Source organism: Geotrypetes seraphini, chromosome 3 (assembly GCF_902459505.1).
Source record: "Geotrypetes seraphini chromosome 3, aGeoSer1.1, whole genome shotgun sequence".
NCBI classification, from domain to species: Eukaryota; Metazoa; Chordata; class Amphibia; order Gymnophiona; family Dermophiidae; genus Geotrypetes; species Geotrypetes seraphini.
This window is the reverse complement of record NC_047086.1, coordinates 104,294,517-104,320,476: the sequence shown is the minus strand read 5'-3', so window position 1 is coordinate 104,320,476 and position 25,960 is coordinate 104,294,517. Positions and strand designations below refer to the sequence as shown.

Here is a 25,960-nt window from a genome sequence, read left to right as displayed (position 1 = left end):
TTTGCATATGACACACAGTTTTTCTTGAAATTTAGCTGGTTGTCAAAGTTTGGAGGAATCAGAAATATAACCTCTTAAGAAGTGTCATATTTATTTCACAGTAGTTGTTATATTTGGATTGACCAAACCAGTGGCATTTTTTTAAAGACATTCTTTACAGAATTGTCTGCAGCATTGTAGAAATAAGAAGATATGTAGACTATATTAGAAACATAGAAACATGATGGAAGATAAAGGCCGACTGACCCATCCAGTCTGCCCATCAGCAGTAACCATTATCTCTTCATCTCTCTAAGAAATCCCATTGCCTATCCCAAGCTTTCTTGAATTCAGACACAGTCTCGGTCTCCACCACCTTTTCTGGGAGACTGCTCCATGCATCTACCACCCTTTCTGTAAAAAAAAGTATTTCATTAGATTACTCCTGAGCCTCTTAACTTCATCCTAGGCTCTCTCATTCCAGAGCTTCCTTTCAAATGAAAGAGACTCGACTCATGCACATTTACGCCACGTAGGTATTTAAATGCTCTATTATATCACTCCTCTCCTGCCTTTCCTCCAAAGTATACATATTGAGATTTTTAAGTCTCTCCCCATATGCCTTATGATGAAGACCACGCACCATTTTATGTAGCCTTCCTCTGGACTGACTCCATCCTTTTTATAACTTTTTGAAGGGGCGGCCTCCAGAATTATACATGATATTCTAAATGAGGTCTCACCAGAGTCTTATACAGGGGTATTAATGTTGAAGTATCCTCGGGATTGCAAAGTGGACTTACTCCTCAAATGTTAATTTGAATCTTTGACCCTAGGGATTAAAGCATCAGCTGCATGTTCCTTTGTGATGCGTGCTTGTCAAGCTCGTCTATCTCAGGCCTCTGACCCGATAAATGGGGAAGACCCCCAAATGTTCCTGTCTGGGGTGAATTATATTGCTGATGTTCTGTATGATGTTATCAGAGTTATGTGCAATGTCTTGGCCTATGATATCTCCATAAATCGCCTGGAACTCAGATTCTTCTATCTAGCACCTAGCACTTGAGAAGTATCTGGAAGGCAAGACAGTCAGTCTTCTCAGACAATGCAGCAGCAATAGCATATGCCAACAGGCAAGGAGGCGCCAGAAGCATCTGGTTGTGCCTAGAAGCTTAATTCCTGGTGGACAGAAGCTCACTTGCAGGCTCTCTCGGCTGCGCATGTAGCAGGAGTGGAAAATGTGCAGTCCGACTTTCATTCTGAAGACTCTTGACCCAGGGGAATGGTCACTGTCTTCACAGCCGTTTGACGCTATAGTTCGGTGGTGGGGGCCTTCACAGACAAATCTGATTGCTTCGGCGGTTAACACCAAGACACCTCATTTTTACAGCTGAAGATTTGAGTTCGGATGAGAGGGGCTAGATGCATTGGTCCAACCGTGACCAGATAACAAGCTCTTGTACACGTTTTTCCATTGGCCTCTCACCCTGATGTCGCCTGGTTCATTAAAGGGGCTCTGTGGTTGTGCCCTCTAGTGTGTTTACCTTTCCAGGAACCTTAACATCTGGTTGCAAGGCTTGTTACTGCTCTGAATGAGCCAAATGGGAGGCTGATCTTTTGGATTCCTACAATCAAGACAGTGTTCCTGTGGCGATTATGTTGTCGAGACAGGTTTCTGAATTACAAGCTCTTTCCTGCAAGAAACCATTCCTTAGGATTACAGAAGCTTTGCTTTCTGTATGCACGGTTCCATCTTTCTTACCAAAAGTAGTCTTGGCCTTCCACATCAATCTGGAAGTCAGTTTGCTCGCTTTTCGCCCCATCGATGTCAAGCAAATACCTCAGTGTTACCAATGAGTTTCAGCTGTCGAACCACCTTTCTGTTCTAACCAGTCGTGCCAAGAAAGGGAGGCCAACGTCTAAAGCTTAAATTTTCCACATGGAATAAAATATCCATTTCCTCCATGTATGTGGGCTATGGTAAACAGCCACTGATCGTGTTGAATGCACACACCACTAGAGGGGTTGCTGCCTCTTGGGCAGACACTAGGATCAAATTGCCTGGGGAGATTTGTAGAGCGGCTATACGGTCTACCTTTCATAACTTTTACCTGGCTTTATAGGGTGGTTGTAGCATCCAGGAAGGCACCACTTTTGAGTCCTTCGTTATGATGGCAGGCTGAGCGGGTCCACCCTAGACTCAGGGGACTGCTTTGGTATGTCCCTAGCATTCAGGACCACTAGACACATAGCACTAGAAAGAAAGATTAGGTTCTTACCTCGGCAATCTTCTTTCTTGTAAATGTGTCTAGTGGTCCTGTGTATGGGCTTTGCTGAAGAAATTTCTCTCTTTCAGAGGAGCTGAGAGTATTAAAAAAAGATAATGCATAGGTGCATCCTCATGACCATACAGGGGATTAAAGAAAAAAAGATGATGCATAGGTACATCTTCATGACCATAAAGTCTGATTTAAGTCTCTGCTTGATAGCAGGTCATGCAAATAGCTACGAGCTATTTATTTGTTTTACAATTTGTACATGTTCAAATTTCTATTTCTTATATATATATATATATAGTTTGGTCTTAAATTTGTTCCAATGATTCTTCTATTCGGATATCCAGTGGGAGAATATTCCATAGGGTGGAGGTTCTGACTGAGAATTTATCCCAGGACAAGCAGGCATGATATTCTCACATGTGGGTGACGTCATCTACGGAGCCCCGATGCGGAAGCATTTTCAAGCAAACTTGATTGAAGATTTAAGTTTGCTCTGCTGCTCCACGCATGCGTGCCTTCCTGCTCCACTAGGGGGCGCATCCCCTCGTGGTCTCCAGTTCAAAATTTTCCGCTGAGCCTAGAAGTCGTGTTTTTCAGGCTCTGCCCCAACTGCCTTCTAGCACCGCAATTTTTTCTTGTTTTTTCTCGATTAAGTCGCTGTGCGCGGATTCTTTACTTTTCAACTTGATTCCTGCTTCGTTTTGACAACCCGGGTCCCCGTGGCTACTCGAGCCGCGGCTACTTTCGATTCTATGTCCCGGCCTTTGACTGGCTTTAAAAAGTGCACCCGGTGTGAGCGGCTTCTTTCCATCACAGACCTGCATCGCCGGTGCATCCTCTGCCTGGGGGCGGCTCATCCAACCGACTCCTGCCCCCAGTGCGCTACTTTCCAGAACCGGGCCCTCCGTCGAAGAAAAGCCCGCATGGCGGACCTTTTCGCCCCGGACCAACCCTCTCCTGGCCCCGGCCTCGGCCCCGGCCTTGACCTCGGCCCCGAATACCTCGGCATCGCCCCGAGACCCGAATCCGAAGCCCTCGGGACAGCAGAAAGCCTCGGCCCCGGGTAAGTCCCCTCTTCCTTCTTCAGGTTCCGTAACATCGAAGAAGCCAGCCTCGGGGACACCGTCGACGCATGGCGGAAGCCCCATGCTTACAGCCCCGGCTAAGCCCTCCAAGCCTTCGGGCCGTGCCTCCACCACACGGGAATACTCTGATACGAGGTCGCCCCCGGTGGAGTGCACCGAGGCAGTGGACATGCCTTCGATGCTGTCCGTGCCCGTCTTCCAGGACCTACTCCGAGCGATGATCTCGTCGGAGCTGTCCGCTGCAATGGCCCAGTTACAATTGGCCTCGACCTCGACCCCGCAGGTGCCAGACCAGCCTGAGCCTCGCATCGAGCAACCTCGGGGAAAACTGTGCAAGCTTCGCCGCATCCCATCCTCCTCGGACTCCTCGCCGAGGCGACCGAGACGCTCTCCCTCCGCAGACCGCCACGGGGCAAAACGTCGTGCTAAAACGATAGAAACCTCGAACCGCCATACCTCCAAGAAGGCCCGAGGTTCACCAACTCTACGAGGCCGTTCTCCTACACCTCGTACGGGACCACTAAGGGTGGCTGAGTTATCACTCTCCAACCCGCGCATCCTCCGAACTCCCCCTCGGACCGGGACCCCGACCCGAGGTTGCAGGTATTCTTCGAGGGAGTCCGGGTCGAGGTCACCGATTCGACATCGATCGGTACCCCGAACCCCGGCATCGTCTCCGAGGGGCTCCTCGAGACGCCGAAGATCGACGACCCCGGAACACTCTCACAGTGTTTCCCCGGTCTCGGAGCGTGGATCGGAGCAGGAACCTCGATACTCGAGGGAAGCCTCCCCATCCTTCTCCACCCGACGGAGGTCTCGTTCACCGACCCCGCACAGGGCCCCGGGAACATCCCGCCCATCCTTCACTCGCTTTGTCCAGGACATGGGCCACGCTTTGGACTTAGACCTCCAGTCCGACTCCAGATACTCTAAGGAGTACCTAGCGGAGCTGGATATGCCATCACTGCCCAGAGAGTCCCTTCGCTTACCACCTAACCCGGTACTCCAACAGGCCTTCTTCAAGAACCTGGAGACCCCCTACATGGTCACAGCCGTACCCTCCAAAATGGAGGCCAAGTACCGCACAGTACCCTACCCGGGATTCGAACAACCACAGCTCTCCCACCAGTCGCTGCTAGTAGAATCCTCCTTGAAAAAGGCTCACCCATCCCGAGTCTCAGCCGCGGTCCCCCCAGGCCGAGAAGGCCGAACCCTGGACAAGTTCGGCAGGAGACTATATTAAAATGCAATGATGGCCTCTAAGGTGCAAAGCTACACTTTCACCTTCACATCCTACCTCAAACACCTCATTGGACTATTGAGAGCCTTTGAGACTGACCTACCGGCCTCCCGGCAAGGAGCGTTTGGCCTGCTTTTAGAGTCCCTCTCCAACCTGCGCCTCCATCTATTCCACGCGGCCTACGATGGCTTCGAACTCTCCTCCAGAGAGGCAGCCTTTGCTATCGCCATGCGCCGACTAGCTTGGCTGCGCCTGGTCGACATGGACCCCAACTTGCAGGACCGGTTGGCTAACCTCCCCTGCGTGGGAAAAGAACTGTTCGATGACACTATCGAGGCGGCTACAAAACGCCTCTCCGAACACGAACGCTCGTTCGCCTCCCTTGTCCGGGAAAAGCCTAAACCGACCGCGTCCAGGCCGTTCAGGGCCCCTTCGCGCCGATACCCACAAAAATCCACTCCTGCCTTCTCGCGGCCTCCACCCAGGCGCCCGCAGGCCCACCATCGGGCTCTACCCAAGTCCCAACCGCCTGCGACTACCAAACCATCCCCGTCCTTTTGACGGGACACGCGGAAGGGGGCGGGCCCCCTCCGCCATAGTCCCAGGCCTCCTTCCCATTGGGGGTCGCCTCAAAGCCTTTTACCCTCGCTGGGAACAAGTCACGTCGGACGCATAGGTCCTTGGCGTGATCTCATCAGGATACTCTCTCAACTTTCGGGCCATTCCTCCAGACAACCCTCCAAGGAATTGCCCTCCCAACCGGACGCAGCTACCCCTGCTCCTCTCCGAAGCTCGAGACCTGCTTCGCCTGAGAGCAGTGGAGGAGGTTCCCCCCGATCAATGGGGGAAGGGCTTCTACTCCCGTTACTTCCTGGTACCGAAAAAAACGGGAGACCTACGCCCAATACTAGACTTGAGATGCCTCAACAAATTCCTAGTACGGGAAAAATTTCGGATGCTTTCCCTACCGACCCTCTACCCCCTGATCGACGAGGGCGACTGGCTCTGCTCCCTCGATCTGAAGGAGGCATACACACATGTCCCAGTACACCCCGCTCACCGCAAGTTCTTGCGTTTTCAGGTGGGGGACTGGCACCTACAATACCGAGTCCTCCCCTTCGGCCTAGCATCATCACCTCGGGTCTTCACCAAGTGCCTAGTGGTGGTCGCAGCAACCTTACGTTCCCAGGGCCTCCAGGTATTCCCCTACCTGGACGACTGGCTAATCAAAGCCCCGTCCAGGGAAGGGGTTATCTCAGCGACCCAACAGACTATTACCTACCTACAAAGTCTGGGGTTCAAAATAAACTTCCCAAAATCCCAACTACGCCCCTCGCAGTCCCTACAGTTCATCGGGGCCACGCTGGATACGGTTCGCCTCCGTTCCTTCCTCCCCCCTCCGCGCCTAGAGGCGTTAGTAAGTCTGAGTCGAAGGATCTCTCTGCTGACCTCGGTATCAGCTCGACAGATGATGACTCTCCTAGGGCACATGGCCTCCACCGTCCATGTCACACCCTTCGCCCGCCTCCATCTGAGAATCCCTCAATGGACCCTGGCCTCGCAATGGCGTCAAGACCGGGACCCGATCGACCGTCCCGTGACAGTGACTCCTTCCTTGCAGAGATCGCTCTGCTGGTGGGCCGACTCTTCAAATCTTTCCAAAGGTTTACTCTTCCTCGCCCCTCATCACAGCAAGGTACTCACCACGGACTCGTCAGAGTACGCTTGGGGAGCCCATCTGGACGGCCTACGCACGCAGGGGATGTGGTCAGCGGAAGACCGCCGCTGTCACATCAACGTGCTAGAGCTCCGGGCCATCTATCTCGCAGCTGTAGCTTTTCAACATCTACTCCACGACCGGGTTGTCCTCATCCGAACCGACAACCAGGTTGCAATGTACTATGTAAACAAACAAGGAGGAACAGGGTCTTGGCCCCTCTGTCGGGAAGTCCTGCGCCTCTGGAAATGGGCAATCTCCAACAACACCTTCCTTCGAGCGGTGTACATACACAGTGTTCCCTCTAAGCGGGCGGGTGTTGTGAGCAAACTTTTTTCACCGTGAGCCAAAAATATCGGGCGCCAGCAAGTTATGAGCCAACTCGCCCGATTCTCCTCTCGCCGCCCTGCCATCTGCCGTACGCCTCTTCCGATCGTGCGCTGTGACGAGAAACGTGTGCGCTGCGATGTAATATTTTGTGCGCCAGTGCACGCCAGCGCAGCTTAGCGGGAACACTGGTTCAAATGGTTTTATTTATTTCCCCAAATTTATTTTTGTTATACGCATTGAAAATATTTGATATTGCGTTTAAATCAAAATCTCAATAAACTTGAAACGAGTGCCCGTGAGATTGTGGGAGGGTTAAATACTCAAAACTTAGAAGTTTTTGCTACGCCAGCTTTCTGGTATCTTTACATACAGTGGCGTACCTAGCATATGTAACATCCGGGGCCCATCATTTTTTGGCACCCCCCCCCCCATCTGTACGAAAAACGTGATTTTTAGTAACAAGCCACACGTCACACATGAGTACCTAGGAAAAGGCAGCATCTTACATATTGCAGTGAACAGTACATCAATACACCCATTGTAAAACTAAACAAGCCAGACCAGCACAGATCAATCCTACACCGTCAATCCTAACAGAAAACCATGTCTTTCGAACACACAGAACACAGAAAACACCTTCGCCTAGTAAGGAATATGTAATCACAAACTAACCCCTCCCTCTTTTACAAAACTGTAGTGTGGATTTTAGCTACGGAGGTAACAGCTCTGATGCTCATAAAATTCTGAGCATCAGAGCTGCTACCACCAAGGCTGGTGCTAAAAACGCTTCACAGTTTTGTAAAAGGGGGGATAAAATAAAAATACATAGACAAAGGTTAAATTGAACCAGCAAGAAGCTGGACTCTGCATACAATGCTTCACAGAAACAGTGACACATGTCTCCTAAAGCAATAAATAAATAGAAATTTTTTTCTACCTTTGTCTTCTGTGGTTTCTCCTTTCCTCATCTTCTTGTAACTCTCTTCCTTCCATCCACTGTCTGCCGTCTCTCTTCCCCTATATGGCATCTTCTCTCCTTCTATGCCCCTTCCAGAAACTGTATGCCTCCCCCTTCCATCTCTCCTTTCACCCCATTGGTCTGGCATCTCTCTCCTCGCCTTCCCTCTCCCACACCTCTCCTCATAGTCTGGTATCTCCCCTTCCCTGATTCTCTGGCATCTCTCTCCTTTCCTTTTCTTCCATCTTTCGCTCCCCCTCCATGCTCTCACATCTCCCCCTTCCTTTTCCCTTAGACTGGCATACCTTCCTCCTACGCTCCAAGCCCTGGCATCTCCTTTAATTCCCTCCCTCATCTTCCTTCTCCCTCCAGCTGGGTACCGCAACACTCTTCCCTGCAGCTCTGCACTTCCCCACAATTGCCATGCTTCGGTTCCTCTTCTTCCTTCCTTCCCCCCCCCCCCCCCCCCCGCGGGACCCTGCGGCACCATCAACTCTTACTCCCTCTAATGTCGGCCCTGCAGCTCCAGACTTCCTCGCACCTTCTCCCCTCCCCCTTTGGATCGCTATTATTTTAAATGTTATAGCCGCGGAGCTGTATCCATCAGTGGAGATGTCTAACCTCGGCCTGCCCCGGAACTCTTACTGCAGCAGCCGCCCGTCTAGGCAGGAACAGGAAGTCACTGTTGCAGTAAGAGTTCCGGGGCAGGCCGAGGTTAGACATCTCCACTGATGGATACAGCTCCGCGGCTATAACATTTAAAATAATAGCGATCCAAAGGGGGAGGGGAGAAGGTGCGAGGAAGTCTGGAGCTGCAGGGCCGACATTAGAGGGAGTAAGAGTTGATGGTGCCGCAGGGTCCCGCGGGGGGGGGGTGGGGGGGGGAGGAAGGAAGGAAGAAGAGGAACCGAAGCATGGCAATTGTGGGGAAGTGCAATCCCCCCAATGCGTCCCCTTACCTTACCTCCCCTTACCTTTGCGACGCGTGTGTGCGCTGTGAAGAGAAACTTGTGCGCTGCGATGTAATATTTTGTGCGCCAGCGCAGGCCAGCGCAGCTTAGCGGGAACACTGCATACAAGGAGAACAAAACTGCCTGGCGGACAGACTCAGCCGCCTCCTCCAGCCACACGAGTGGTCACTGCACTCTCAAACCCTACGACAGGTGTTCAAACAGTGGGGGACACCTCAAATAGATCTGTTCGCATCCCCCCACAATCACAAACTGCCTCTCTTCTGCTCCCGGATGTACTCCCCGGACGGCTCGAGGCCGACGCCTTCCTCCTAGACTGGGAGGGAAGGTTCCTGTATGCGTTTCCGCCGTTTCCTCTGATCCTGCGGACGCTTGTCCACCTGAAAACAGTACAAGCCACCCTGATCCTGATTGCCCCTCGCTGGCCACGCCAGCCTTGGTTTTCCCTTCTACTTCAACTCAGTGTCAGCGATCCACTGCCTCTGCCTCTGTTTCCCTCTCTACTGTCACAAGGTCAGGGTTCGCTGTTACATCCCAATCTTCAATCTCTTCATCTGAATGCTTGGTTTCTCTCCCCCTGACTGCTCTCCCCGTGTCTCAATCAGTCAAGGAGATATTGGAGGCCTCTAGAAAGACCTCGACGAGAACCTGCTACTCCCAAAAGTGGAACAGATTCTCAACCTGGTGCTCCGCCCACAGCCAGGACCCGGTGTCGGTCCCCGTCCCTCTGGTCCTTGACTATTTACTTCAATTATCTCATTCCGGCCTAAAGACCAACTCCATTCGAGTACACCTCAGTGCGATTGCGGCCTTTCATCAGCCCCTGGAAGGGAAAGCCCTCTCGCTCCATCCCTTAGTCTCTCGCTTCATGAAGGGTCTTCTGAATGTCCACCCTCCTCTCAAACCCCCTCCGGAGGTTTGGGACCTTAACGTGGTTCTGGCTCAACTAATGAAACCTCCATTTGAGCCCCTAGACAAATGCCATCCAAAATTCCTCACTTGGAAGGTGATTTTCCTACTCGCGCTCACTTCCACCCGGCGGGTTAGTGAGTTTCAAGCTCTGGTAGCGGACCCACCCTTCACGGTATTCCATCACGACAAGGTGGTACTCTGCACCCATCCAAAGTTCTTGCCTAAAATAGTGTCTGATTTCCATCTCAATCAGTCCATTGTCTTGCCTGTGTTTTTTCCCAAGCCCCACTCTCACCCCGGAGAAGTGGCGCTCCACACTCTTGACTGCAAGAGAGCGTTGGCCTTTTACCTCCAACGCACTCAGTCACACCGGAAAGTCCCACAACTGTTCTTGTCCTTCGACCCAAACCGGTTAGGTCACCCAGTTTCCAAACGCACCTTGTCCAACTGGTTGGCCGATTGCATCTCCTTTTGCTACGCTCAGGCTGGTCTCGTGCTGCATGGTCGAGTAACGGGACACAAAGTCCGAGCGATGGCAGCCTCCGTAGCATTCCTCAGGTCCACACCTATTGAGGAAATCTGCAAGGCTGCCACGTGGTCTTCGGTTCATACCTTCACCTCCCACTACTGTCTGGACTCACTGTCCAGAAGCGATGGCCGGTTCGGCCAATCGGTATTGCGAAATCTATTTGCTTAAATTGCCAACTTCCCTCCACCCCTTTTCAGTTAGCTTGGAGGTCACCCACATGTGAGAATATCATGCCTGTTTGTCCTGGGATAAAGCACAGTTACTTACCGTAACAGGTGTTATCCAGGGACAGCAGGCATATATTCTCACAACCCGCCCACCTCCCCGAGGTTGGCTTCTTTGCTAGTTAAGTGAACTGGAGACCACGAGGGGATGCGCCCCCTAGTGGAGCAGGAAGGCACGCATGCGTGGAGCAGCAGAGCAAACTTAAATCTTCAATCAAGTTTGCTTGAAAATGCTTCCGCATCGGGGCTCCGTAGATGACGTCACCCACATGTGAGAATATATGCCTGCTGTCCCTGGATAACACCTGTTACGGTAAGTAACTGTGCTATACCGTACTATTGCGCGTAGTATCGTAGAATAGCTCTCTAATAGATGGAATAGTTAATAAGTTCTGACTCTTAGATTATAGTGCTCGAGGAGGAAGATCATAGTGCTCGAGGAGAAGCATAAGGGATAAGATATATTTATCAAGAAATGCCGGTGAATTGGTAAATTTGATCTTGAATGTGAGTAGAAGTATTTTATAGGTTGTCTGGTGTGATACAGGGAGCCAATGGGCCTCACAGAGTAAAGAGGTGACGTGATCATATTTCTTTGCCTTATATATGAGTTTAATAGCCTTGTTTTGGATGAATTGTAGTCGGTGTGTTTCTTTTTGTGTTATGCCATGGTATAAAGAGTTACAATAGTCAATGTGTGAGATGACGAGTGAATGAATCAGAATCTAAACGGAGGAAGGGTTAAGAAGAGAGGTTATGGATCGTATTAATCTCAATTTGTAGAAACAGCGTTGAGTTATTGCACTTATTTGATCATGGTATTTGAGATCCTTGTTGAGGATCACCCCCAAGAGTTTGATCTTGATTTCAATCAGTATAGGAAAGTATAGAAAGTAAACTCCAAAGAAAAACTAATGAAAGTATAATGCATACATTGAGTGACAAATGCCATCATACTCCACAGCGAAGAAGTGGTGTGCAAACTTTCAATGTAGAAAGTTAGAGACCGCAAACTAAGGGCTCCAAATGCTAGGACAATTGTGGGTAAACAAGGAGTTGGCTTCCTTTTCTTACTTAGAAAATGAGTATGGATTGATAGCTCATGACTTATTTCATTATAGACAATTATGAGCTTTCTTTCGTAGGCGAGTGCTTCAAGACTTGAGTCAGACTCCTTCCCTATTGGAGCAGGCCTTCGCTCTGGGTTTGGGATAGGGGACGATAATGCGTCTGTACAATGCCATTTTACAATCTATCTCGACTCCAGCTAGATATAAACTTGCTTGGGAGCAAGTGTTGGGGAAACATTATGAGAAGAAAGAGTGGGAATGACACTTGGGCTCCCTCCTTCATGAATGGACACAAGATGCTCTACCAGTGGTATTTTACCCCATTGTACTTGAAAGCCATGTTTGGGAGGGGTACAGATTTGTGTTGGAGGCAATGTGATTCTATTGGTTCCTTTATCCTTGTTTGGTGGCTTTGTCCTCCAGCACAGGCATATTGGTCCCGGGGTGGTGGGATTCCTTTCAGAGGTCTTGGGTTTTTCTGTTGCCCAGTCTTTTGAATGTTGTTTGCTCAATATAGTCCCACAGAGCTTGCAGTTACGCTATCGTAAATGGATAGCTGTGGTGATAATAGCGACATGCATGTTGTTAGCTGCCGCTTAGAAATCAGCGGATCTTCTGCCTGTGGAGGCTTTGTATTATAAAGTAAACTATGTCTACAATAGGTCCAAGTTAACCGCTTTTTAAAAAGTCTGGTCTTCTTACATTGCCTGGAAGGAGACAATTGAGGCAGTGCATGGTTAATGACCCTCCTGGATTTTTTTTTTCCTGCTTTCCCTCTGATCTCCGTATGTACTATTGGACCTCTCCTTGTTCTTTGTTTTTTTTTTTTGGGGGGGGGGTCTCTCTCTGGTTAATGCTTGGACTCTCTTTGGGGGGAGGGGATAGGGGGAGATTTTTGGAGTTTGGGTTGGGGGGTAGTGATGGGTGTTTAAGCCATGTAGTAAAGAACTAGGGTACATCTTTTGTATAGTATACGACCCTATGGTTATCAATTTGTATTATGTTGTATGATGTGACTTTTGGAGGTTTTGGCATTGTATTGTATTTTTGCTATTATTTTAATAAATTTTACAAAAAAAGAAAAGAAAGTTAGAGACCGAAGATACAACAAAGTCTGGGAGGCCTCAAGTGGTTTCAGCTCCTGAAATTGTTGACCTTGTCCTTGACCTGATTTTGGAAGATGGTGAATATCGGCTAAAACAATTGCTGAGACACTACATATATCCAGGGAACCTATTGGGTATATAATCCACGAGCAGCCGGGTATTCAGAAGCTGTCAGCCAATTGGGTACCCAAATGTTTGAATGCTGATGAGAAATGTTGTTGAGTGGACACTTCCAAGTTGATTTTGCAGTATTTTCTGCTAACTGATTCCAACTTTTTGGAACAACTAGTTATTGTTGATGAAACATGGTTACATCACTATGATCCTAAGATAAAACAACAGTCCATACAGTGGCGGCACTCAGTTCTCCAAGGCCAAGGAAATTTGACCCAGAAGTCGGCAGGAAAGGCCATAGCCATGGTGTTTTGGAATAAGGAAGGTGTTGTAATGATTGTCTTCCAAGAGGCCAGTTAATGCAGAATACTACTGTAACTTGCTGTGCCGATTTAAGGAGGCATTAAATGGGAAGATCATGCTGAAATTGAAAGTGACAGAGAAAGAGCGCAAAATGAAACAAAAAGAGTTATAAAGACTGAAAAGTCCAAGAAAACAACACAAAGGGAGCTCAAATGTATGTATACAAATGCCAGAAGCTTATCAAACAAAATGGGGGAACTGGAAGCACTAGCAAGATGAGAAGAACTAGATATCATTGGAATAACCGAAACTTGGTGGAATGAAGAGAATGAATGGGACACAGTACTGCAGGGATACAAACTATACAGAAGAGATAGAATGGGGCAAAGAGGGGGAGGTATTGCCCTGTATGTCCATGAAGGAGTAGAGTCCATCAGAGAAGGGAAGACGGAAGGAAAGGAAAAACTAGAGTCCCTCTGGATAAAGATTCCAAGACAGAGCGGAGCAGACACAAAAATTGGCCTCTACTATCGACCCCCAGCACAGACGGAAGAAGCAGATACAGCAATGATAGAGGAAATCAACCATGAATGTAGAACAGGTAACGTAACTATCATTGGAGACTTCAACTTTCCGGGGATAAACTGGAACAAATTGCGGCAGGGAAACAAAGTTCCTGGAAATAATAGGGGACTGCTTCCTGGAACAATTAGTAGGAGAACCGACAAGAGGAACCGCAACCTTGGACTTAGTCCTAAATGGCATAACTGGAAGGACAACAGACGTGGAAGTCACGGTCCCGCTGGGGACAACCGATCACAACATGATCAATTTTAAAATTGGTATCGGGAAGGGGAAACGAACCAAGACCCAAACCACAACTTTTAACTTCAAAAAAGGGAACTATGACAGCATGAGAGCCATGGTAAAAAAACGACTCAAGAAAATGACAGCCAAAATCAAAACGATCGACCAAGTATGGTTCCTACTAAAAAATACCATCACTGAAGCACAGATTCTCTACATTCCGCAGATATCCAAAGGAAGAACAAAGGAGAACAGCTTGGCTAACTAAAGGGGTAAAGGAAGCAGTAAGGGAAAAGAGGAACTTGTTTAAAAAATGGAAACACGAACGAACAACGGAGGCCTGGAACAGTCACAAGGTCGACCAGAAGAAGTGTCACAAGGTGGTAAGAGATGCCAAAAAGGCCTATGAGGAAGAGATAGCTCAAGAAGCCAAAAACTTCAAGCCCTTTTTTAGATACATAAAAGGAAAAAAACCAGCAAAGGAGGCAGTGGGTCCTCTCGATGACCAAGGAATAAAAGGGTGCATCAAGGAAGACAAACGGATTGCGGATAGGCTAAATTCATTCTTCGCATCTGTCTTTACCGAGGAAGACACTGCATCAATGCCTGAACCAGGGAAAGCATTCAGGGGAGAAATTGAGGATAGCCTCATCACAGTGGATGTGAACTTGGACTTGATATACTATCAGATCGACAGACTAAGAAGTGACAAGTCCCCTGGACCGGATGGAATTCACCCGAGAGTGCTAAAGGAACTTAAGATAGAAATCGGAGAGCTTTTACAAACCCTAGCTGACTTGTCAATTAGAACCGGAAGAATACCAGATGACTGGAAGATAGCAAATGTCATTCCAATCTTCAAAAAAGGATCGAGAGGAGAACCGGGCAACTATAGACCTGTGAAGATGGTTGAAGCATTAATCAAGGATAGCATAGTGCAACACCTGGAGAATCATGACCTGATGAGAGCTAGTCAATACGGTTTCAGGAAGGGGAAGTCATGCCTGATGAATTTACTTCAATTTTTTGAGAAGGTGAACAAACAAATCGATAGCAGAGACCCGGTGGATATAATATACTTGGACTTCCAGAAGGCGTTCGACAAGGTTCCACATGCTAGGCTTCTGAGGAAACTACAAAGTCATGGGATTGAAGGGGATATACTAAGATGGATAGAAAATTGGCTGGAGAACAGATTGCAGAGGGTAGGCATAAATGGGAAGTTCTTGGACTGGGAAAAGGTGACAAGCGGTGTGCCCCAGGGCTCAGTTCTTGGACCAATATTATTCAACATATTCATAAATGACCTGGAAGAGGAAACGAGTAATATAATCAAGTTCGCAGATGACACAAAACTATGTCGATCAGTTGGATCACAAAAGGACATTGAAGAACTTCAGAGAGATCTGAACCAGCTAGAGAAATGGGCGGAAAAGTGGCAGATGAAGTTTAATATAGACAAATGCAAAGTGATGCATCTGGGTACGAAAAACAAGGAACATGATTATAAAATGTTAGGTGTGACATTGGGCAAGAGCGAACAAGAAAGGGACCTGGAGGTACTGATAGACAGGACCCTGAAGCCATCGGCACAATGCGCAGCGGCGGCAAAGAAAGCGAACAGGATGTTGGGCATGATAAAGAAGGGTATTACGAGTAGATCGGCGGACGTCATAATGCCGCTTTACAGAGCGATGGTCAGACTACACCTGGAGTACTGTGTCTAACACTGGTCTCCTTACCTAAAAAAGGATATAATCCTGCTGGAGAGGGTGCAGAGGCGAGCCACAAAGCTAGTAAAATATATGGGAAATTTGAGCTACAAAGAACGCCTCGGAAAACTAAACTTGTTCACCCTTGAGAAGAGAAGACTGAGAGGGGATATGATAGAGACTTTTAAAATACTAAAAGGTTTTGATAATAGAGCAAGAAGCATCATTATTGACATTGTCAAATGTGACTCGGACGAGAGGTCATAGACTGAAATTGAGGGGCGACAGTCCCAGGACTAATGTCAGAAAGTTCTGTTTTACACAGCGAGTGGTGGACGCTTGGAATGCTCTCCCAGAGGAGGTAGTGACGGAAACCTCCATTATGGGATTCAAGTGCAAGTTGGATGCACACCTCCTTGCAAATCACATTGAGGGATACGGGAAAATAAAGTCTTCATCAGGGAACACCTAGGTCTTAAACAGGGAACACCTGGATTGGCCTCCGCGTGTGCGGGTCACCGGACTAGATGGACCAAAGGTCTGATTCGGTGAAGGCATTTCTTATGAAATAATAAAGGAGAGGGAAGGTGTGGAAAGGAGTTCTCTTTTTGCAACACAATGCACCTGCTCACAAGGCAGACAAAACGATGGATATTTTGACGCATTTGGGATTTCAGTACATAGACCCTACTCCCCAGATCTTGCTCCATCTGACTATTTTCTGTTTCCAAACTTTAAAAATGTTTAGTTTACATTGGATAATTGAGACTGTACTATATAATGAAATGCAGTTATTTTATATTTTGCATATATTATTGCACCCCATTAAAAATGAGGAGAAGACAAATACTTTCAAGAACTATTTCTGAAATATATTCAAATTCCTTTGTTAAATTTTTCTAGTTTACTTTTCTTGGCATATGTGTGCTTCAATGTGTATGTGTGCATTATTTTAAACAGATCATTCTATGTCTCAACCCATAATGGTTCAGAGGAGGCCTGGACAAAGTTTTCATGGTAACAGTGAGATGAACTCTGTTTTATCCCCACGATCTGAAAGTGGAGGCCTTGGAGTAAGCATGGTAGAATACGTGTTGAGTTCTTCCCCTGCGGATAAACTTGATTCCCGATTTCGGAAAGGAGCCTATGTAAGTAGTGTTTTTTATATTATGGCCATGCTTTAAGTTTTCTTTCTGCTTTCATGTATGTAGTAGGATTAAGTGGAACACTTGAAAAAAAGTGTGTTTTTTGTGTGTTTATCAAATGCAAGTGACTAATTCTGCTACATTTCTTGGGAAATGTTTTTTTCTGAACTGTGGTGGGCATGTATTCATAATTATAAGGTATTTTTGGGTACTCTGAACCAAGCAGACCTTTTTAAATTTTAGTGAGCACATGTCAATAAATGATTGATTCTAGATACAGAACACAGGTTAATAAGCTCCCCCAGATGGATGTTATCATCTAATACAGTGTTCTTCAACCTTTTTACACCTATGGACTGGCGGAAATAAAATAATTATTTTGTGGACCGGCAAACTACTAGGACTGAAATTTAAAAACCCAGTTTCCTCCCTGTCTCCGCGAGCTCGGTCCCCACAAAAATATACCCTCTACTATCAAGAAAACTGAATAAGCTAAATTATTCCAAAATGCTACACAGAAATATCATGCTAACAGAATACCGCAGTCACACATGACAGGAATATTGTTAGGGGAGTGCCACTTCCCCCTGGTCAGAGAGAGCCCTAAGCCAGCTGGAAGCTAAAGAAGCAGTACCTGGGCTTGGCAGTCCCCAGTTATGTCTAACATCAGCTCTAGCAGGATGTATATTTCAAATCTGATATATTCTAATCACAAAATAGAAATAAAATTATTTTTTTCTACCTTTTGTCATCTCTGGTTTCTGCTTTCATCTTCTTTTCACTCTCTTCCTTCCAGCGTCTGCCATCTCTGTCTCTTCAATCCAGCATCTGCCCTTTCCATCCACTGTCTGCCCTCTCCCCCTTCCATATGGTATCTGTCTTTTTTCTAGCCTCGCTCCCCTTTCCATCCAGTCTGTGTCCCCTCTCTCCTTTTTACATGATCACTGCTCTCTTCATTTTTATCTCTCATTGTCCCTCTCTGCTTATTTCTCCCCCCCATCCCCCTTCCCATCATCAATCTCTCTACTTTCTCATGCCTGTCTCTCCCCTTCCCCTCCTCTAATCTCCCTGCCAGCTGTTTCCTTCCTTTTTTCCTTCTCCCTTCCCTCCTCCTCCTGTCCAGCAGTAACTATCTTCCCTTTCCTTTCCCTCCTCCCCTCCCAGCAGCATCCTTCCTTCTCCTTTCCTCCAGGTCCAGTAGCAGCTGTCTCTTTTTTCCCTTGTCCAGCAGCTTCCCAGACTCCTTTCCCTCCTCCCCTCCCAGCAGCATCTCTCCTTCTCCCTCTCTCCAGGTCTAGTAGCAGCTGTCCCATTTTTTTTCCCTTGCCCAGCAGCTTCTTAGTCTCCAATAGTGGCTTTCTCCCCTCCCAGCAGCTCTCCTTACTTGCCAGCACAGCGATTCACTAAGGTAGCCTCGGGTCCTTTGATGGGTCGCGCCGCCTATGAGAAAAGAGGAAGTTGCATCATCAGAGGCGCACGCGACTCAGCAAAAGCCCCAAGGCTGCCTTAGTGAATCGCTGCGCTGGTAAGTAAGGAGAGCTGCTGGGAGGAGAGAATGCCACTGTCCGAGACTCCCCATGATCTCGCCGGCCCTGCGCGGACCAGCTGGAAATTACATCTCGTTGATCTCGCCGGCCCTGTGCGGACCGGCAGGAAATTGAAGTACATCAATCTTGCTGGCCCTGTGCGGACCGGCAGAAATTTCCTGCGGACTGGCACCGGTCCACGGACCGGCGGTTGAAGAACAGTGATCTAATAGACTTCCCAGCTTATTACTATGGATCATTTACCATGCATGAGTACAATTTCCCACTTGTCACGGTTATATGTGACCTCCCTCTGTCTTGTGCATAACTGAATAGATGTACAGTAAAACCTTGGATTGCAAGTAACTTGGTTTTCAAGTGTTTAGCAAGACAAGCAAAATATTTTATTAAATTTTAACTTGATATACAAGCCATGTCTTGCAATACAAGTGCATACAGTATACACATATCACAGCTGAGCCGATGGTTCTTTTCTCTCTGACACTGCAAAAGTGTCATGACTGTTCTAAACAAGCAGTCTTGCAATACAAGTACATACAGTATACACGTGTCACATCATCACAACTGAGCCGATGGTTCTCTCTCTGACGCTGCAGGAGTGTAGTGACTGTTCTAAATGAGCAAGGTCTTGCAATACAAGTATGTATAGTTTTTTGTATTAAAGTGTTTGGGGTTGTGGAATGAATCGTCCGAGTTTTCATTATTTCTTTATAGTCTTTAAGCCCGTTACATTAACGGGTGTGTCTGTCTTTCTCTCTTTTTCCTTGGCCGCTTTCTTTCTGTCTTTTCTTCCTGTTTCTCTCTTTCCTTGGCTCTCCACCACTACCCCTTGCCTGCTTCTCCTGTCCAGCAGTAGCCCTTCTCCCTTCCTTGTACCTCCCCCGTGTCCAGCAGCAACCCTTCCCTGCTCCCCCTGTCCAGCAGCAGCCCTTCTCTCTTCGTTGTACCTCCCCCTGTCCAGCAGCACCTCTTCCCTGCTCCCCGTGTCCAGCAGTAGGCCTTCTCCCTTCCTTTTACCTCCCCCCTGTCCAGCAGCACCTCTTCCTGCTCCCCCTGTCCAGCAGTAGGCCTTCTCCCTTCGTTTTAACTCCCCCCATCCAGCAGCACCTCTTCCCTGCTCCCCCTGTCAAGCAGTAAGCCTTCTCCATAACTTTGACCTCCCCCCTTTCCAGCAGAACCCCTTACCTGATCCCCTGTCCAGCAGTAGGCCTTCTCCCTTCCTTGTACCTCCCCTGTGTCCAGCAGCACCTTTTCCCTGCTCCCCCGTGTCCAGCAGCACCCCTTCCAACAGGGAATTTTTACCAGCAATCATGGGACACCTCGCAGCAGCTGCACGACATCCTCCAGCCGTTCCTCTAGGCCAGGGGTAGGGAACTCCGGTCCTCGAGAGCCATATTCCAGTTGGGTTTTCAGGATTTCCCCAATGAATATGCATTGAAAGCAGTGCATGCAAATAGATCTCATGCATATTCATTGGGGAAATCCTGAAAACCCGATTGGAATATGGCTCTCGAGGACCGGAGTTCCCTACCCCTGCTCTAGGCGACAGGTATCAGGAGTGAAACCGCCACTGCCGCTCAAATCCCTGCACGCGCCAATAGCTGTCTCAAGCTGGCGCGTGTGCCTCAAACCGGCGTGAGCTGCAAATGGAATACGGCCACCGAAGGACACAACACGCTGTCAGGGATCACAGTTTCCTAAGTGCGCATGCGCGCACTCTTCCACTGCATAAAAAAAACCCTAACCCGCCCCCCCCCCATCCGCAGTGGGAGAGATGTGGAACGAATCATCCGTGTTTCCCTTACTTTCTATGGAGAAACTCGCTTTGATATACAAGCACTTTGGTTTACGAACATGCTTCTGGAACAAATTATGTTTGCAAAACAAGGTTCCACTGTACAGTCAAACCTTTGTTTGTGAGCATAATTCGTTCCAGAAGCATGCTTATAATCCAAAGCATTTGTATATTAAAGCGAATTTTCCCATAGGAAATAATGGAAACTCAGACAATTTGTTCCACAATCCCAAAACATTAATACAAAATACTATATGTACTTGTATTGCAAGACTTTTGCTTATTTAGAACAGTCACTACACTCTTGCAGCTTCAGAGAGAGAAGAACCATCGGCTCAATTGTGATGTGACGCGTCTATACTGTATGTACTTGTATTATTGCAAGGCATTGCTTGTATATCAAGTTAAATTTTAATAAAATGTTTTGCTTGTCTTGCAAAACTCTTGCAAACCAAATTACTTGCAGTCCAAGGTTTTACTGTATTTGGATTTTCAAAAAGTATTTGACAAAGTTCCTCACGAAAGACTTCTGAGGAAATTAGAAAGTCATTGGATAGGAGGTAATGTCTTACTATGATTAATAACTGGTTGAAAATAGAGAATAGGTTTAAGTGGTCAGAATTCTCAATAGTGAAGAATAAATGGTGGGGGGGTTCAAAATACTGCGATGTATACACAAAACAACCCTTCTGCTTGCAGTCATATACTCACGTGGATTAAAACTGGTAGGCAGATAGGAAACAGAGAGTGGGGGTAAATGGACAATACTCGGACTAGAAAAGCGTCATGAGTGAGTGGAGTGCCGCAGGGTTCAGTGCTTGGACCCGTGCTCTTCAACATATTTATAAACGACCTAGAAATTGGTACGACGAGCAAGGTGATAAAATTTGCAGACGATATGACATTATTCAAAGTAGTGAAGACGCAGAAGGATTACGAAGACCTGCAACGTGACATAAACATGCTCAAGAAATGGGCTGTGACATGGCAAATGAGGTTTAACGTGGATAAGTGTAAGGTGATGCATGTCGGTAACAAAAATCTTATACATGAATACAGGATGTCCAGTGTGGTACTCGGAGAGACCCCCCAGGAAAGAGACTTGGGAGTGCTGGTTAACAAGTCGATGAAGCCGTCCGCGCAATGTGCGGCGGCGGCAGCGAAAAGGGCGAACAGAATGCTTGGAATGATTAAGAAGGGGATCATGAACAGATCAGAGAAGGTTATCATGCCGTTGTACCAGGTCATGGTATGCCCCCACTTGAAATACTGAATCCTGCACTGGTCGCCGTACTTGAAGGAGGACAGAGTACTACTCGAAAGGGTCCAGAGAAGAGTGACTAAAATGGTTAAGGGGGAGTTGTCATAGAGTGAGAGATTAGAGAAACTGGGCCTATTCTCCCTTGAAAAGAGGAGATTGAGAGGGGACATGATCTAAACATTCAAGATAATGAAGGGAATAGACTTAGTAGATAAAGACAGGTTGTTCACCCTCTCCAAGGTTGGGAGAACGAGAGGGCACTCTCTAAAGTTAAAAGGAGATAGATTCCGTACAAACGTAAGGAAGTTCTTCTTCACTCAGAGAGTGGTGGAAAACTGGAACCCTCTTCTGGAGTCTGTTATAGGGGAAAACACCCAGGGATTCAAGACAAAGTTAGATAACTTCCTGCTGAACCAGAACGTATGCAAGTAAGGCTAGACTCAGTTAGGGCACTGGTCTTTGACCTAAGGGCCACCGCGGGAGCAGACTGCTGAGCACGATGGACCACTGCAGTGGCAATTCTTATGTTCTTATCCAAAGAAGCTGAGTAGATTAGTAGTAAAAACAAGGAAGGCAAACAAGTCACATCAAGGTCTGTGAGGGGGAAGCTCAGAGTGCCTAACTTGGCTCACAACTTGCAAACCAAATATAGTGTAATATGTCAAAGAACATGTCACATTATATGATGTTATAGGGCGCTCTCAGTGTGAACCCTCAGTGATAGGAGCACAGCTCCGACACTTCACTTCTGGGCCAAGGCCATAAGCCTCCACCCGCACACCATCATCGAGCGCCCTGTGTGTGCAGAAATCAAACCAATCAACAATCAAAGTGAGTAAATGAAACTCAACACAAGCAACCTGAGCGACCCCCACACAAACCCTGCCAGCCAAACCCCCTCAAAAGACTCACGCAAAATCACAAACAAAGTCAAAAACCATACCAAAAAGTGAAAAACATGTCCAAAAGAAACAATACTTATCCAAAACTGTCACACAAACGGAAAAACCGCGCCAGGAGGAGAGGTTCAACCGCGCTGGTTTTGGGAGGAGCCCTTCTTCAGGAACCTGGCCTCCAACAGAACACAAGCAGAGAGGAAGGCTGGAGGGCGGGATGCCCGGGAGGGAGAGCACACCGGCTAAAACAGATCCACAGGTGACATCATACACGAACCAACCAATCATACAGTGCCAGCACTCAACACAATCAGCACCACAGAAAAGAGAAGGAGAAGAGGGAGGGAAAAGGGGAGGGAAAAAGAAACACCCACCAATAAGAGCACCGCAATCAAAAAGAGTCCCCACCCCCCCCACACACACGCAAGCACACCACACACTGCATCCAAAATCCACTATCCAAAGGGAGCCAAAAACCCTATTAAACAATGGTATTCCATTCCACACTTTCGTTAAGGCCATTCGGCTGAACAGATTGTAATTGAAAAATCCAATATTGTTCCCTGAGATTCAGGTGAGCCTGTCGATCCCCCCTAAAGTCCCAAGGGACTTGCTCAAGCACGAACCAGGATAGGTCAGTAAAACAGTGACCAAAGTCAGCACAGTGGGGTACCAGAGGGGCAGACTGAGATCCAGTACGGATCCGGCTTCTATGTTCTTGCAGTCTGACCCTGACACTTCTGCTGGTCCGTCCCACATAGCACAAACCACACGGGCAGATAATAACATAAACTACCCATTTAGAATCACACGAAGTTTGCGCTCTGAGGTGGTAAGTACGTTGGGTCCGGGGATGTTGCCAGGTAGAAATTGACAAAGATGAATGACACATGTCACAATGTCCACATGGTTGATGTCTGCCCCCACTGTGGGCCCGACTCCTGGTAGCCAGAAGGTCCTTCAAGTTCTTAGAACGAGCAAAAGCGATACACGGGGTCTCCTTAAAAATGGTATGATGTCCCAAGACATGCCAATGTTTCCTCACAATATTAGCTATCTGGTGGGCTTGATTGGAAAATGATATGACACACACCTGTTGCTCTAGAGGTGGCCGAATGACAGGAGCCCTTAGCAATTCAGGGTTAGCATAGCGGGCTCTACGGTACGCTCTTCTAATAATCCATTCAGGATAGCCACGAGCCTTAAAGCGCAGAGACAGAGCCTTTGCCTGAGCCTTATACTCTCTCAATGATGAGCAAATCCGACGAATCCTGAGGAATTGCCCCACGGGCACCGACTGGCGCAACCGGACAGGATGGCAGCTGGTATAATGTAAATATGAAGTCCGATCCGTAGGTTTACGAAACACAGTAGTAACCAGTTTACCCTGCTCTTTGCTAACCCTGGTATCCAGATAGGTGACACTGCTTGTATTGACCGTGGCAGTAAACTTTAAATGCCTATCAAGAGTGTTAAGCCAAGTCAAAAACTCATAAAACCTGGCCTTGGTGTCAGTCCAAATAAGGAACACATCATCAATAAAATGGAGCCATATGGCGATATGGATCATCCATACAGATGGATATAACAGACGTTCCTCAAAATTTGTGACATAAAGATTAGCCACACTGGGGGCCATGGCTGTACCCATGGCTACCCCGTGCGTTTGGAGATAAAACTCCCCACGCACTTCAAAAAAGTTCTTTTGTAACACCAAGGTGGCCAATTGCATGAGGAAAGCTTTGGTTATACGATGGTGAGGCCCCGTAGATAGATGATGTTCAACAATCTTTAAGGCTTCAGTCTGAGGTATATTGCTATATAAAGCTTCCAAATCCATGGTTACCAGAAGATCGGACTGCTGCACCTGGATAATATCAATTCTATTGAGAAAGTTGGTGGTGTCCAATACAAAAGACCGTGCTTGAGCAACCTGGGGTTTCAAAAAATGGTCAACCATTTTAGACAAGGGTTCGAGGATGGTACCCCGGAGCGACACAATAGGTCTACCCGGGGGGTCGTTGAGAGTTTTATGAATTTTGGGTACAGTGTAAAAGTGGGGGTTGCGGCTGGGGGCCTGGGATAAATATTTGGCCTCAGATTTGGTGATAATGTTATTCTGCAGTGCCTCCGGCACCACAACTGCAATCTCCTGACGCAGAGCGGGGGAGGGATCCCCATCAAGTTTACTATACCAGTCTGCGTTGGAGATATGCGCATCCACCTGAGCATTGTACTGGGTCAAAGATTGAACGACCACAGCTCCGCCCTTATCAGCGGGTTTGATATCCAAGTCAGGGGTATCTCTAAGGGACTCCAGAGCAAGCTGTTGCACCCTGGTCATATTGACAAAGTGACGACCAGGAGGAACCTGTCCAAGCTGATCAATATCACGTAATATCAAATCACGGAATACTTTGATGTGAGCATCCATGGGCCCCGGGGGGGTCCAATGAGATTTGACCCTGAATAAAGAATCATCCCGGGTACCCACCTGAGAAGAGAAAAACAGCTTGATCTGGAGACCCCTCACAAACCGAGCCATATCCCTGTGTGCTGTAAACAGATCCAACCCAGTAGTGGGAACAAAAGACAGACCCTTCTCCAGCACTTGAGTCTGTGCATCGGAGAGGGCGACCCCAGATATGTTGACCACTAAGGACCCCTCGCTGCTTGCGAACGAGTTACTGGAAGGTTGTATGTTTGGGCTGTATTGCGGTCTGGATAACCCCTGCGGCCCCGAGACCGTCTCCTTGGGCCTCGCCTGGATCCTCGGCCTAAAAAACGCCCTGATCCCATATACAAATTACGTCCACTGGAATCACTAGAGGACGAACCATCATCTGATGGATATGTAGAAACCTGTGGTATCACCACAGAAGACCCCTGAGGCTGCATCCAGGAGTATACATACCCCGACGCATAATCCTCAGCGTCCCTGTGAAATTTCTTAACCTTGCAACCATGTGGACATTGTGACATGTGTCATTCATCTTTGTCAATTTCTACCTGGCAACATCCCCGGACCCAACGTACTTACCACCTCAGAGCGCAAACTTCGTGTGATTCTAAATGGGTAGTTTATGTTATTATCTGCCCGTGTGGTTTGTGCTATGTGGGACGGACCAGCAGAAGTGTCAGGGTCAGACTGCAAGAACATAGAAGCCGGATCCGTACTGGATCTCAGTCTGCCCCTCTGGTACCCCACTGTGCTGACTTTGGTCACTGTTTTACTGACCTATCCTGGTTCGTGCTTGAGCAAGTCCCTTGGGACTTTAGGGGGGATCGACAGGCTCACCTGAATCTCAGGGAACAATATTGGATTTTTCAATTACAATCTGTTCAGCCGAATGGCCTTAACGAAAGTGTGGAATGGAATACCATTGTTTAATAGGGTTTTTGGCTCCCTTTGGATAGTGGATTTTGGATGCAGTGTGTGGTGTGCTTGCGTGTGTGTGGGGGGGGGGGGGTGGGGACTCTTTTTGATTGCGGTGCTCTTATTGGTGGGTGTTTCTTTTTCCCTCCCCTTTTCCCTCCCTCTTCTCCTTCTCTTTTCTGTGGTGCTGATTGTGTTGAGTGCTGGCACTGTATGATTGGTTGGTTCGTGTATGATGTCACCTGTGGATCTGTTTTAGCCGGTGTGCTCTCCCTCCCGGGCACCCCGCCCTCCAGCCTTCCTCTCTGCTTGTGTTCTGTTGGAGGCCAGGTTCCTGAAGAAGGGCTCCTCCCGAAACCAGCGCGGTTGAACCTCTCCTCCTGGCGCGGTTTTTCCGTTTGTGTGACAGTTTTGGATAAGTATTGTTTCTTTTGGACATGTTTTTCACTTTTTGGTATGGTTTTTGACTTTGTTTGTGATTTTGCGTGAGTCTTTTGAGGGGGTTTGGCTGGCAGGGTTTGTGTGGGGGTCGCTCAGGTTGCTTGTGTTGAGTTTCATTTACTCACTTTGATTGTTGATTGGTTTGATTTCTGCACACACAGGG

At 47.8% G+C, this 25,960-nt stretch overlaps 1 protein-coding gene across 15 annotated transcripts in view; it reads left to right on the top strand.

Moving 5' to 3' along the window:
• PUM2 (pumilio RNA binding family member 2) overlaps positions 1-25,960 on the top strand; it is a 315,445-nt gene that overhangs the window by 90,244 nt on the left and 199,241 nt on the right. For all 15 annotated transcript variants that reach the window (XM_033938769.1, XM_033938776.1, XM_033938772.1 and 12 more), the window contains one exon: positions 16,297-16,484. In XM_033938769.1, the coding sequence (XP_033794660.1) occupies positions 16,297-16,484 (188 nt within the window). The remainder of the gene's footprint in view (positions 1-16,296; positions 16,485-25,960) is intronic.